The sequence below is a fragment of the Halichondria panicea genome, chromosome 8, assembly GCF_963675165.1.
Source record: "Halichondria panicea chromosome 8, odHalPani1.1, whole genome shotgun sequence".
Taxonomy (NCBI): Eukaryota; Metazoa; Porifera; class Demospongiae; order Suberitida; family Halichondriidae; genus Halichondria; species Halichondria panicea.
The window spans coordinates 6,479,989-6,494,681 of record NC_087384.1 but is presented as its reverse complement, the minus strand read 5'-3'; the positions used below and the strand labels follow the sequence as shown (position 1 = coordinate 6,494,681).

The 14,693-nt window shown below is 42.3% G+C and overlaps 2 protein-coding genes across 5 annotated transcripts in view; both read right to left on the bottom strand.

The window, feature by feature from the left end:
- LOC135340478 (E-selectin-like) overlaps positions 1-9,043 on the bottom strand; it is a 9,235-nt gene extending 192 nt beyond the window's left edge. The window contains exons 1-9 of one of the 4 annotated variants that reach the window (XM_064536817.1): positions 8,898-9,043; positions 8,803-8,832; positions 5,775-5,966; positions 5,294-5,485; positions 4,744-4,920; positions 2,724-2,915; positions 2,243-2,434; positions 1,762-1,953; positions 1-340 (exon numbers count right to left, since the gene is read on the bottom strand). The exon at positions 1-340 is cut by the window's left edge and continues 192 nt beyond it. In XM_064536817.1, coding sequence (XP_064392887.1) covers positions 111-340; positions 1,762-1,953; positions 2,243-2,434; positions 2,724-2,915; positions 4,744-4,920; positions 5,294-5,485; positions 5,775-5,966; positions 8,803-8,832; positions 8,898-8,964 — 1,464 coding nt within the window. In that variant the 5' untranslated portion in view covers positions 8,965-9,043 and the 3' untranslated portion in view covers positions 1-110. Of the gene's footprint in view, positions 344-1,761; positions 1,954-2,242; positions 2,435-2,723; positions 2,916-4,743; positions 4,921-5,293; positions 5,486-5,774; positions 5,967-8,802; positions 8,833-8,897 lie in introns of all 4 variants that reach the window. The other 3 variants (XM_064536816.1, XM_064536819.1, XM_064536818.1) reach the window with 3 other exon arrangements.
- Positions 9,044-9,106: 63 nt separating this feature from the next.
- On the bottom strand, positions 9,107-14,065 carry LOC135340476 (reversion-inducing cysteine-rich protein with Kazal motifs-like). Its single transcript, XM_064536815.1, has 12 exons — positions 13,769-14,065; positions 13,449-13,524; positions 12,200-13,397; positions 11,806-12,054; positions 11,603-11,747; positions 11,287-11,443; positions 10,947-11,099; positions 10,767-10,878; positions 10,494-10,672; positions 10,232-10,442; positions 9,737-9,957; positions 9,107-9,508 (listed from the first exon to the last, which is right to left on the bottom strand). Exons 3-12 carry the CDS (start codon positions 12,351-12,353, stop codon positions 9,248-9,250), a joined length of 1,842 nt encoding a protein of 613 aa, XP_064392885.1. The 5' UTR covers positions 12,354-13,397; positions 13,449-13,524; positions 13,769-14,065; the 3' UTR covers positions 9,107-9,247.
- Positions 14,066-14,693: the final 628 nt, after the last annotated feature.

Genomic DNA, 14,693 nt, shown 5'->3' with positions numbered 1-14,693 from the left:
ACTTCTTTCCGAGTTTCTATTCTTTACACAATAAATATGCCAATAAGACAGCTCATGCAAGAATAAAAATGTGGCATTATAGCATAATTATTATAATAGTTCAGTTCAGTTTATCCCAGCAGTACCGACAGCATACTCAACACCAGCAGTGAGAGAGCACCCAGCGTCACATGTACAGACATAGCTCCATCACTTAAAGGATTTGTAGGGTCAGAGGAATCCACTAAGGCATCTGTAGCCTGTGAGGCTGTAGTTTCTGTAGTTTGTAAGTCTTCTTCAGCAGTTGTGACTCCTGGAATTATTGTAGTAACTCCTGGAACTGCTGTAGTAACTTCTGAAGCTGCTGTATTACATGTGCATCTGTAAATCACAATACAATGTACAATCTTGTAGTTTGTAGCCCAGAGCAATCTATAGTACCAGTACTCATAGTTCCCTGTTAAATACACTCAAATGGGATCTAATAATCCCATATTGCACTCCTAGCCATACTATTAATTATACCAGGAGTACTCCTGATTAAATGTTAGCCTCGATCCCAGGCCGAGTTTTCGCTTTTATAACGGTTAGGCGAACAACTGGGCCTGGTACTAGTTGTCTGCGCATGCGTCAATCGTTCGTCAGATTCTGACGAATGGATATTCTCGTTCACTTTCGTGACATTTATATTTGTGTACTATCGTGTACTAGAAGTCAGTTCCCGTTTTATCATTATTGGAATCGATTGGAATGGCTCTTAGCTGAAGCTTCTCTCTTCTCTGAAGCTTATTCTGAAGACTGAACAACAAGGGAAGAGGTATAAAGCTTTGTCAAGCTTGTTAAGGTCAGATATTTTTGTGTGGGCCCTATGGCCGGCTATGCTATCAAGTCTTGTTCATGTTTGGCAAGAATGTAGGTAGACTATAGTTTCATCATTAATATGGTGGATCAAGTGAAGAGTGTGAGCTAGAGAACTTGGTGCTGCCATCATCAGCTCGTCGACAATGACACTATAACCGAGAAATTTAATATGTAGAGATCTACACGTATTTAAAATGTCTACTTCTCTGTACAGGAGCAATGGCTAATATCCAGCTATCCCAACAGTGCTCCTCTTGGCTATACTAACGGACGAGACTGGACAGTTTGAGGTAAGGGTTTAACCGTCTTTGGTTTCTTTTAATATTGTCCTATACTCACAGACACAGGACTGGAGTATGACCTGCTCATTCGAGCGTTGCTGGGTAGCTCAGAGACATCAAGAGAATCTACGTTTTCTCAAGCAATGAGTTACGAGTTGGGGCCTAGAATCAGAGAAGTCCAGCAGCCTGCTAAATCTTTTTGAAACGTAATTTGAAGGCATTCAATCATCCTGAAGTTGTCCTGGGTCACTGTAATTGTGCTGCAGCACAACTGGCAACTCCCCAGGCCTTTGTGAAGCAGCTCCCTATGTGCATCTTTTGTGTACTCCCTATGTGCATCTTTTGTGTACTCACTCTGTGCATTTTTCTGTGTACAAATTTCGATTGTTGATTTATTAAATATTTTTGCCGACCACAAATATACAATGAAAATTTGCGCATGCGCAGACAACTAGTACCAGGCCCAGTTGTTCGCCTAACCGTTATAAAAGCGAAAACTCGGCCTGGGATCGAGGCTAATTAAATGTATGCCACACATCACAAGGATCAGTATTTATTCATGTGTACTATACGGTGGCACCTTTGTCATTGTATCTTTATAATTATTCAACCAGGAGTGCAACGTTTCAAGACTACTTACCTTGGCAGGTGGGTTCGCTATTGTCCCATGTGTTATCACCCTGGCACGTGCTGGTAGTGGATCCCGACAGATCGAAGTTAGCGTCACAAGAGAATGTGGCTACTGCGCCAACACCATACCCGCCATTGGTCTGAACAGTGAGGTCATACGATATGCTACCATCATCAGGGGCAGTCAACGAGGGACAGGTTGCTATGCATGAACAAGTTTAGTGAATCAATATAGGCAGCTGTATACATGTGAAGCTAACGTTTTGTGTGTGCACGTTTTGTTTAAAGTATGGATACATACAGACAATGTATTCTGAGAGTGTATACGTGATATAATACCTTAACCACATACTGTACAGACAGTCATGCATTAAATGTATGCCACACATCACAAGGATCAGTATTTATTCATGTGTACTATACGGTGGCACCTTTGTCATTGTATCTTTATAATTATTCAACCAGGAGTGCAACGTTTCAAGACTACTTACCTTGGCAGGTGGGTTCGCTATTGTCCCATGTGTGGTCACCCTGGCACGTGCTGGTGGTGGATCCCGACAGATCGAAGTTAGCATCACAAGAGAATGTGGCTACTGCGCCAACACCATACCCGCCATTGGTCTGAACAGTGAGGTCATACGATATGCTACCATCATCAGGGGCAGTCAACGAGGGACAGGTTGCTATGCATGAACAAGTTTAGTGAATCAATATAGGCAGCTGTATACATGTGAAGCTAACGTTTTGTGTGTGCACGTTTTGTTTAAAGTATGGATACATACAGACAATGTATTCTGAGAGTGTATACGTGATATAATACCTTAACCACATACTGTACAGACAGTCATGCATTAAATGTATGCCACACATCACAAGGATCAGTATTTATTCATGTGTACTATACGGTGGCACCTTTGTCATTGTATCTTTATAATTATTCAACCAGGAGTGCAACGTTTCAAGACTACTTACCTTGGCAGGTGGGTTCGCTATTGTCCCATGTGTAGTCACTCTGGCACGTGCTGGTGGTGGATCCCGACAGAATGAAGTTATTATCACAAGAGAACGTGGCTACGTCGCCAATATCATACCCGCCATTGGTCTCAACAGCGAGGCCATACGATATGCTACCATCATTAGGGGCAGTCAACGGGGGACAGGGCGCTATGCATGAACAAGTTTAGTGAATCAATATAGGCAGCTGTATATACATGTGAAGCTAACGTTTTGTGTGTGCACGTTTTGTTTAAAGTATGGATACGTACAGACAATGTATTCTGAGAGTGTATACGTGATAAAAAAGGAGTACATGTACTCCTGATTATACTAATACCATGTTTCAATACTATTATTATATCAGGAGCACATTACAGAAGGAGCGTATAACTGTGCATGGGTTCGGAAATCGCATCTCGTGTGCTTTCGTAAACGCCGCATTGCCTTATAAGAAAAGTGTGTAAGTACTGTGTACATAAATTACAGACCGCGGTCAGCCTGTGAATATTATTATAAACGGATTTTGTATGTAGTGCAGCAGCAGGAGAGCTAGGTTGAGCCAGAAAGAGCTAAAATGAATAGCTATATCTTTTATGGATGTTGGTATACATCATGGAAGAGACTGTCATTGGTGAGGTACAGAAAGTTCTGTAAATAGGAGCATAACCCTTTCCTTACCATTCGTGAAAGTCTGGAACAGGAGCGTCTTTAGGTCGATCAATTAGTGTGGATCCGGCCTCACCACGCCTCCATGTCATTCTATTAGTCTAGATCCGGCTAGCAATTCTAGCTGGGACTCCCAGTTCTAGCTCGTTTTGTTTAGCGTGTCAGAGACTGGGAGAAGATGATTGGCACTCCCTGGCTCCTTTGGATGTACAGCTGTCCAGATCCCTAGAACATACCCTCCATTCTGACGAGTTATCAGTGCATAGGGTGCTTACTAGATTCTTGCCAGCCAGTACAGTTCAAGCTACACACAGCACCGCTCAACTATTCTCTACCCCATTATCTAGCTAAATCTGGTCCAACTAGACAGCAGACACAGCTAGTTAATTCAGTAAAGCCAGGGGTAGCCCTACTTCTACGGTTTGTTCAGTACCCACGGTAACAATTCCTCTGGGCTGGGCTAACTAGTTGAGCCACGCCTCCCAATTCTCAAGGCTAGGTACATGTCTCTGTCTAGCTGCTTCTTCAGCTTCTTGCTCAGTTTTGTGGCTTAGAGAAAGGCCAGCTACTCAGGGGGAAGAGTCCAGATGAAAGTCTGGCAGCCAGGTGACGTCCAAACGGTCAGTTATTCGTTCCACCAACTTTTTAATCTAGTCCTAGTCCTGCTTGCACTGCTACTACTACTGCTACTCTTCCTACTACTACTGCTGCTACTCTTCCTAGCTAGTCAAAGGTTTCTTTTTTTTTTTAACTACATATGCACAAAGAGACATCAAAGCTTACATCAAAGGACACAGATTTTTAGCCTACTTGACTGATAAGGCAGTTACCTAGACTACAGTTTGTTTGTCAGGGAGGAGTTCACATACAACTTCATCTAATTCATCATAACGATTCGTTACCGTTGTTGTAATTTCTACAACAGATTGCCAAGGAAAGAGATATCCAGTCACTTTGTACAGAGAAAGTTTGCTAGACTTAGACTAACACATACTAGGTGTTTTGTTTTTGCAGTAGGGAGTCTTACTGGGGTTCTTAGAAGAGAGAGTTTACTTCCAGGTCTATAGCTAGCTAGCTAGCTGTAACTTTTCACTTTTATTGACCTATGCTTGGTAAAAGTGCACCGTCAGCTCAATTAGCACTCGCCCGCAGACCCACTTAGTGGTTTTGCATATAAGGTCATGCTTTGCAAACTTCCACGAGATGCGATTCCCGAGGTAAGACGCTCCTTCTGTAATGTGCTCCTGTTATATATACCAACAAAAGTAAAAATAGCAATAAAAAAGAAGTGGTTAAAGTGGTACGAGAGGGATATGCTAAATTAACTAACGTGCTGAGCAGTTGAAGGTGTCCCTCTGTGAGAACGGTATTTGTCTAAGTACATCTCCAGTCATAGTGTTGACACAGTTACACTCCATGCCACTGCACTGCACCGGAGCAAAGGAGCCATCAGGAGCACAGGCGATTTCAGTAAAAAACATTGACAGATCAGCACAGGAGAAACCCCCTGAATTAGTAGATAGGCAAAAAAGTATAGCAAATATGATTGTTATAATTATCTAAACGAGAAGTATACATAGCGAAATCGCTGCACTTTCACTCCTTACAATACAACCACTATAGTTTATCTAAACGAGAAGTATACATAGCGAAATCGCTGCACTTTCACTCCTTACAATACAACCACTATAGACAATGTATTCTGAGAGTGTATACGTGATATAATACCTTAACCACATACTGTACAGACAGTCATGCATTAAATGTATGCCACACATCACAAGGATCAGTATTTATTCATGTGTACTATACGATGGCACCTTTGTCATTGTATCTTTATAATTATTCAACCAGGAGTGCAACGTTTCAAGACTACTTACCTTGGCAGGTGGGTTCGCTATTGTCCCATGTGTGGTCACCCTGGCACGTGCTGGTGGTGGATCCCGACAGATCGAAGTTAGCATCACAAGAGAATGTGGCTACTGCGCCAACACCATACCCGCCATTGGTCTGAACAGTGAGGTCATACGATATGCTACCATCATCAGGGGCAGTCAACGAGGGACAGGTTGCTATGCATGAACAAGTTTAGTGAATCAATATAGGCAGCTGTATACATGTGAAGCTAACGTTTTGTGTGTGCACGTTTTGTTTAAAGTATGGATACATACAGACAATGTATTCTGAGAGTGTATACGTGATATAATACCTTAACCACATACTGTACAGACAGTCATGCATTAAATGTATGCCACACATCACAAGGATCAGTATTTATTCATGTGTACTATACGGTGGCACCTTTGTCATTGTATCTTTATAATTATTCAACCAGGAGTGCAACGTTTCAAGACTACTTACCTTGGCAGGTGGGTTCGCTATTGTCCCATGTGTAGTCACTCTGGCACGTGCTGGTGGTGGATCCCGACAGAATGAAGTTATTATCACAAGAGAACGTGGCTACGTCGCCAATATCATACCCGCCATTGGTCTCAACAGCGAGGCCATACGATATGCTACCATCATTAGGGGCAGTCAACGGGGGACAGGTTGCTATGCATGAACAAGTTTAGTGAATCAATATAGGCAGCTGTATATACATGTGAAGCTAACGTTTTGTGTGTGCACGTTTTGTTTAAAGTATGGATACGTACAGACAATGTATTCTGAGAGTGTATACGTGATAAAAAAGGAGTACATGTACTCCTGATTATACTAATACCATGTTTCAATACTATTATTATATCAGGAGCACATTACAGAAGGAGCGTATAACTGTGCATGGGTTCGGAAATCGCATCTCGTGTGCTTTCGTAAACGCCGCATTGCCTTATAAGAAAAGTGTGTAAGTACTGTGTACATAAATTACAGACCGCGGTCAGCCTGTGAATATTATTATAAACGGATTTTGTATGTAGTGCAGCAGCAGGAGAGCTAGGTTGAGCCAGAAAGAGCTAAAATGAATAGCTATATCTTTGATGGATGTTGGTATACATCATGGAAGAGACTGTCATTGGTGAGGTACAGAAAGTTCTGTAAATAGGAGCATAACCCTTTCCTTACCATTCGTGAAAGTCTGGAACAGGAGCGTCTTTAGGTCGATCAATTAGTGTGGATCCGGCCTCACCACGCCTCCATGTCATTCTATTAGTCTAGATCCGGCTAGCAATTCTAGCTGGGACTCCCAGTTCTAGCTCGTTTTGTTTAGCGTGTCAGAGACTGGGAGAAGATGATTGGCACTCCCTGGCTCCTTTGGATGTACAGCTGTCCAGATCCCTAGAACATACCCTCCATTCTGACGAGTTATCAGTGCATAGGGTGCTTACTAGATTCTTGCCAGCCAGTACAGTTCAAGCTACACACAGCACCGCTCAACTATTCTCTACCCCATTATCTAGCTAAATCTGGTCCAACTAGACAGCAGACACAGCTAGTTAATTCAGTAAAGCCAGGGGTAGCCCTACTTCTACGGTTTGTTCAGTACCCACGGTAACAATTCCTCTGGGCTGGGCTAACTAGTTGAGCCACGCCTCCCAATTCTCAAGGCTAGGTACATGTCTCTGTCTAGCTGCTTCTTCAGCTTCTTGCTCAGTTTTGTGGCTTAGAGAAAGGCCAGCTACTCAGGGGGAAGAGTCCAGATGAAAGTCTGGCAGCCAGGTGACGTCCAAACGGTCAGTTATTCGTTCCACCAACTTTTTAATCTAGTCCTAGTCCTGCTTGCACTGCTACTACTACTGCTACTCTTCCTACTACTACTGCTGCTACTCTTCCTAGCTAGTCAAAGGTTTCTTTTTTTTTTTAACTACATATGCACAAAGAGACATCAAAGCTTACATCAAAGGACACAGATTTTTAGCCTACTTGACTGATAAGGCAGTTACCTAGACTACAGTTTGTTTGTCAGGGAGGAGCTCACATACAACTTCATCTAATTCATCATAACGATTCGTTACCGTTGTTGTAATTTCTACAACAGATTGCCAAGGAAAGAGATATCCAGTCACTTTGTACAGAGAAAGTTTGCTAGACTTAGACTAACACATACTAGGTGTTTTGTTTTTGCAGTAGGGAGTCTTACTGGGGTTCTTAGAAGAGAGAGTTTACTTCCAGGTCTATAGCTAGCTAGCTAGCTGTAACTTTTCACTTTTATTGACCTATGCTTGGTAAAAGTGCACCGTCAGCTCAATTAGCACTCGCCCGCAGACCCACTTAGTGGTTTTGCATATAAGGTCATGCTTTGCAAACTTCCACGAGATGCGATTCCCGAGGTAAGACGCTCCTTCTGTAATGTGCTCCTGTTATATATACCAACAAAAGTAAAAATAGCAATAATAGCAATAATAGCGCCAGATAAGAAATAGTATGCTATAATTATTTGCTATTAGCAACACGATATGAAATAGCAATAATAGCGCCTATATATTATATATAAGAAATAGCATGCTTTATATCCCGTTGCTACGTTGTTGCCAAGTGCAATATGAAGCATATTGCACTGCTGAAAGTCATATTGCACTGACTGCAAAGTCATAATGCACTGACCGCAAAACGCCCCTCTGGCAATTAGACAGACAATTAAATTAAAATTAAATTAATACGCATGAGTATCAAAGTATGTCCAGCCATGCAGGAATGAATGTTCAGCACTGCTGGAGTTTCTTCTTGCAACCATGCAGGTTTTAAAATTGTCCAAGATTCATTTTGTGGAAGATTCTGTGTTCCTAGATCGACCTAGTCCTCGACATCGTGATGCATGTCAATTCTGCTTCACCGTAGCACTAGAAGTGGCTCTTTTTGCTGGGGGCATGAGCTGTTTTGCAGTAGTGTAGAAGCGAGCTTTCTTGGCTTGGTTATGAGGCCGAGCGTAGACCAGCAGCTAGCTAATACCATGTATTTACTGAGTAGTGGGGTGGGGCTGTTTCTTTGCAGCAGTAAGTGGGGCGGGGCTGTTTTGCAGCACCAGAAGTGGGGTGGGGCTGTTTTGCAGATTTCAGTTGAAACTCCAACAATTTTGTGTCAAGCCATTCGTCGGTCATGCCAATCTTATACGCTGCAGATACTGGCGTCTAGAAGAGAGAAGAGATGGAGCTGTGTCTAGAGTTGTCTCTGTCTTTTTTGTGCTGTTTATATTGTGTTACTAGGACAGTGTTATGTTGCTATGCCCTCGGGATATAAACTAGTTATAACACGTGCACTCGGGCTGCATGGCATATATTGCACTCAGCCCTCGGGGCTGGCGCCCTCGTGCTTCAGTGCAATATATTCCATACATCCCTCGTGCCCGTGTTATAACTATAACATATTTGCTATTGCAACACGATAAAATAGCATAAATAATTAGCATGTGCTAAAAACCAATACTGCACCTTAATGCACTTTTCACTCTTACCTTGACAATTGACAGTAGAGAGGCACAATACTGTAAAAACAAAAGCAAGGAGTTTAGATAATTATACTGTACTGTATTGACTCTGGTCCACTTACCAATAGCAAGAATTAACACCGCAATGGTGTTGTGCAAGTGCATACCGGTAGACATCTTCCACATCATCCTTCTTTTAAAAACTTGGGTTGGCAACTGAATTAAACAAGTCAAGTCCAGTAGCTAAGGGCCCCAGTAGCTAAGCCCTAGGGGCATCGCGTGCCGTGCTGCGCATGCGCATTCACAATCCTCTTCTATACGGTACGGTCACTCACGATGAAAATTATTTGACCAAAATTATTAACACATGTTTCACGGTGAAGTATACAATTAACTGTTTCATACTTAATGGAAACTACACAATATAGCAGTACAGTCAGAGTGACTAGCTATGACTATAGCTAAATAGAGTTTATCCCAGCAGTACGGAGAGCATGCTCAACACCAACAGTGAGAGAGCGCCTAGTGTCACTCGAAGCGATGGAGCTCCACTAGTTGTAGCCTCAACATCAGTAACGACAGGCTGTACTGTAGAGTCATCAGACACCAAGGGAGATGTGGACGCTACTATGGCATACTCAAATATCTGTGGAATGCTCTCATCATCATCTGTTTGTCTCCTGCGCCTGGAACCAGTAGTTACGACGTCTCCATTCACAGTACTAGCAATTTCCTTGTTTGTGGTGTGTGTGTGTGTGTGTGTGTGTGTAGCAATGATACTAGTATACATGCATGTGTATTGACAATTCTCTGTGTATGTGAACACGTAATGAAGATTTCTAGATTGAATATCATATTACAATACCGTATATAGCGAATTATTTTCGTATTTTGCTGATTCTGAGAATAACCCGAGTTGCATGCCCTCTTCTCTTTTATAAGCCCTTGATTACACTTATACCTTTGCTAGTGTTACACACTCATATGTGTACGTGGTGTTCTCAGAGACGAGTGACATCTCAATATTGTACGTGGTGGTGACATCGACAAATACAGTGCATTGGATTTCGTAAAATAGCTGGAGAATCTTGATGGCTATGTTGTCCACTGAAGTGAAGTCGTAGTCAGCAGAACCAGCAACTGTTAGTGCATCTCGATCAAATGCTATCGTCACAGAACCACCTGTATGTATAATTATAATTATACAAGCCTTAGAAAAAGATTTGCCGCCACTTTTTGCAAATTTAATGAGCTATTACACTCATTGCGAAAACAAACAACAATGCATGAAGCTCACATTATTGCTGAGATTATACACGCTTTTATTGTTTCAGCTAAAAATTAATGTTTCACTATAATGACATAGCCTACATATATTTTGACGAATTCACTGAGTATTATGAGAGCCAGTGTCGTACATGCAAGAATAATTAACCAAGAGGGAATTAACCCTCACCACATATGGGACAGCAGCCATTCTCTGGGAGGTGGGGAGAGTCACAATTGTCAGTGTTCACTATACACAGTCCCTGTGTTTGAACACTTTCACAGATTGCTTCAGCAGTGGATCCATTAGTGACACAAGCACTAGGATAGTCTAATCTAGTGACAGCCTGGCTTCTCAGAACACATGGGTTAGGGTAGGTTACTCCATCACTACCGCAAACCTATAGGAGATAAAATGAAATATTTTACATATAATCAACCGCTTAACTCACCTCTCCAATGCTGGTACATTCTTCACTCTCACAAGAACCACTGCTTGCAATCTGCACATCCACTGTGTTTTGGAGGAGGCTGCAGATGCTCGAGTACGTGATGTTATCCGAACCACAAACTTCAAATCCTAAAATCAATGATGACTCATTCCCAGTGCATTGGAGAGTGTCCAGGTCGACTATGTAGGGAAGGGTATACACAACAGTGAGATGGGAACATGGCAGTTATTGATAAGCTCTAATTAGAGTACATGTACGTAGCACTGCACATACTGCATGTTCTGAGTTGGTCTGGTTCACAGCCACCGGTGCCGACACATGCCACGCCCCCTCCAGGAATACAGGTGAAGGTATCGTTATCGCAGGGGTAAATTTCACACACATCCTACACACAAGGAAAATAAATCATACGACAAATAATAAAGTTGTGACCATGTGTTTTAATATTCTCACGTTGCTCTGACAAGGTCCTTCAAGGAGGGCAATGGCAGGTATCCCAGCACAGTAGACAGCAGCACACTCTGTCTTGTGGTTGCGGCCATCGGGCCCACACACTGGGTTCGGTGGTAACGTCTCACACTCTTTGCACATGTTCACCTCTTCAGTCTTGAATTGTCGGAGAGTTGGTATGATCAGAGCAAAACAATACCATGCATGATGCTTGAATGAAAACTAACCTAGAGCGCCTAACTTTAGTTTGATAGGTGATTTTAATTTTATAAGTAGCCTAAAGAAGCCTTTCCTCTACACAACTAACTCAGAAAATATTTTACGACATTCCTCCCCCTTGTACCTCACAGTCTCCGATAGTGACACAGCTGATTTTCCCGTTACTGCAACCACACTTCTCACACCCAAAGGTCATCTGTTCACCGTGAAGTATCATCAAGCCACCCTCCAACGTGCAGTTATTCTGACCCGTGATTGCCTCACAATTACCCACAGAAGCACTGAATAAGATGAAAGTAATAAAGAATAAAAATTAAAGTAATATCAAAGTATTACCATGAGCACGACTGGCTGCATACAGAGTTAATAATACTCTAGTAACAGCACGACACTTAATTACAAGTATCACATACACGTATAATTAGACGTGTGTCTTTTACCTGCAGAAAGCTTGTGCATCTCCATCAATGCACTGGCAACTTCGACAGTTGGCTGCATCAAAATAAGTATCTCCATGTTGGACTCTGTACATTCGTTCTTTTTTGCCTCTTCTGCCTCGTCCTCGGGTCCCAGGAATTTTGCAATCTGTGGGTGGGTGGCGCTTAAAAATGTCAACTTTTCGTCAATAATAAAAATAATTTACCTCTAAATCGGCAGTTAGGTCGTTTCATCCCTGGCTCCACCCTGACCTCTGAGCTCACTATAGTATCTCCTGACAACATTTCAACGCATCGACACATCATTGGATCACGCTTCTTTGACCTTGACCTTGCCCCGCCTGATTCACTCTCATTAATAGCTGATACTATGGGATCACACTGTAGCGGCTTGAAGTTACCCTCTTTATTACACTCAATGTTTGTATTGTTCTTAAGAGCCATTTTGCATTGTGCTGTGTGTGGAGAGAGCCAAATAATCAATCTGTTTTGTATGAGAGACATCCTGTTCACCCTCACAATGTATTAATTGATAGAAGCGCTGTATCAGCTAAACAATGGAATTATTGGCACCATGCATGCACATGCAGTTTAACTCACTGCTCTTGCAGTTACGCTTCCTGTGGCCAGTCTGAACGCAAGAGAATCCTTCCTGGCAGTCGGCTGTCATCTGAGCAATATTCCCGGCCTTGACTCTACCACGTGGCCCTGTATACGGCTCCTCTGTTACCATGCACCCGACTGTGACGCGCATGCGCAATCAGTTGGATTATCTGGCAGTAGTTCTGTCAATAATAAAATAATACTTATGCATTATCTTAGATCCCACTTGTGTGTGTTTAGCAGGGAATTATGAGCCATAATCTCTTAGATCCCATTTGAGTGTATTTAGCAGGGAACTATGAGCTATAGTACCGGTACTATAGATTGCTCTGGGCTACAAACTACAAGATTGTACATTGTATTGTGATTTACAAGAAGATGCACATGTATAATAACATAAAAATTATTGTAGCTAAGATGCTTTGTCTAGTAATATAATAACAGAACTAGAATGAAAGAGAGAAGCTCTAGTTTCTTTTTTTGGCTTTGTTCGAGAGTAGTAGGAGACGCTCGTTTTTTGGGCGGCAGTGTGCTGTGCTTTTTTGCTGCAAGGCTGCATGGGGGAGGAGCTGGATGTATGGAAGTGCTGGGATTCTAGCTTTGGCTTCTTCCTAAAGTTCCTTTCGCTTTGTTGAAGAGTAGTATAGGAGCCGCTCGTTTGCTGGGCTTGTTTGCTGCAAATTATAGCTTAGGTGTCTTCCTTTCGCTTTGTGAGAGTAGTACAAGCCGCTTGTTTCTTGCTGCAAAACTGGGGGAGGAGTAGCCTCGATCCCAGGCCGAGTTTTCGCTTTTATAACGGTTAGGCGAACAACTGGGCCTGGTACTAGTTGTCTGCGCATGCGTCAAATTTTCATTGTATATTTGTGGTCGGCAAAAATATTTAATAAATCAATAATAGAAATTTGTACACAGAAAATGCACAGAGTGAGTACACAAAAGATGCACATAGAGAGCTGCTTCACAAAGGCCTGGGGAGTTGCCAGTTGTGCTGCAGCACAATTACAGTGACCCAGGGCAACTCAGGATGATTGAATGCCTTCAAATTACGTTTCAAAAAGATTTAGCAGGCTGCTGGACTTCTCTGATTCTAGGCCCCAACTCATAACTCAGTTAAATTTTACTTGAGAAAACGTAGATTCTCTTGATGTCTCTGAGCTACCCAGCAACACTCGAATGAGCAGGTCATACTCCAGTCCTGTGAGTATAGGACAATATTAAAAGAAACCAAAGACGGTTAAACCCTTACCTCAAACTGTCCAGTCTCGTCCGTTAGTATAGCCAAGAGGAGCACTGTTGGGATAGCTGGATATTAGCCATTGCTCCTGTACAGAGAAGTAGACATTTTAAATACGTGTAGATCTATACATATTAAATTTCTCGTATTAAACAGGTTAGTGTCATTGTCGACGAGCTGATGATGGCAGCACCAAGTTCTCTAGCTCACACTCTTCACTTGATCCACCATATCAATGATGAAACTATACTCTACCTACATACCGGTAGATCTTGCCAAACATGAACAAAACTTGATAGCATAGCCATAGGGCCCACACAAAAATATCTGACCTTAACAAGCTTGACAAAGCTTTATACCTCTTCCCTTGTTGTTCAGTCTTCAGAATAAGCTTCAGAGAAGAGAGAAGCTTCAGCTAAGAGCCATTCCAATCGATTCCAATAATGATAAAACGGGAACTGACTTCTAGTACACGATAGTACACGAATATAAATGTCACGAAAGTGAACGAGAATATCCATTCGTCAGAATCTGACGAACGACTGACGCATGCGCAGACAACTAGTACCAGGCCCAGTTGTTCGCCTAACCGTTATAAAAGCGAAAACTCGGCCTGGGATCGAGGCTAGGGGAGGAGCTGGATGTTTCCGTTTTGTGGGTGGAGCTAGGGCTATAATTTTGTCCATCAAACTGAGGTACATGGAGGAACAGGGTTGACTTGAATATATAGAGACCACAGATTTAGTAGAGACACAGAGATGCCAACTTCAGATATTAGTTTTCAAAAGAATAATGATGCAGTTGCTAGATTGGCTGTTTATATAGGTTGACTGTTGCTAAGCTAGTGCATTTCTAGTAGCCAATAGGTTTTGGGATCTAAATCAGTTAGAACATGTGCATTCGGTATCTATGGTTATAGTGTCCCTCATCCCTCGGGCTAAAGCCCTCGAGCTTTGGGACACTATAACACATAGATACCTCATGCCCATGTTCTAACCATAACATAGTTTCCCAGGGAATTATAAGCTTGAGGGTATAAAGTACAAGTACAATTTTTGAATGTACAGAAATGATAATAAAGCTGTAGCTGCATGATAATTAGCTATGGCTGTTCAGTTTTTCACTACCAGCATACTATAGCGTTTGCTGGGTTGATGGGTTCACCAGTATCTTTTCTTGTCTCTACGAAGAACACTAAGAGTTCAATTCAATTCATTCGGTATCTATGGTTATAGTGTCCCTCATCCCTCGGGCAAA

What these genes read in the sequence shown, in the direction of transcription:
- LOC135340476 (XM_064536815.1), bottom strand. Translation starts at nt 12,353, where the DNA reads ATGCGCGTCACAGTCGGGTGCATGGTAACAGAGGAGCCGTATACAGGG. An exon ending in GATGCACAAGCTTTCTGCAG is followed by an intron (nt 11,444 to 11,602) that starts GTAAAAGACACA and finishes CATCTTATTCAG; the next exon opens with TGCTTCTGTGGGTAATTGTG. An exon ending in AATGTACCAGCATTGGAGAG is followed by an intron (nt 10,443 to 10,493) that starts GTGAGTTAAGCG and finishes TATCTCCTATAG; the next exon opens with GTTTGCGGTAGTGATGGAGT.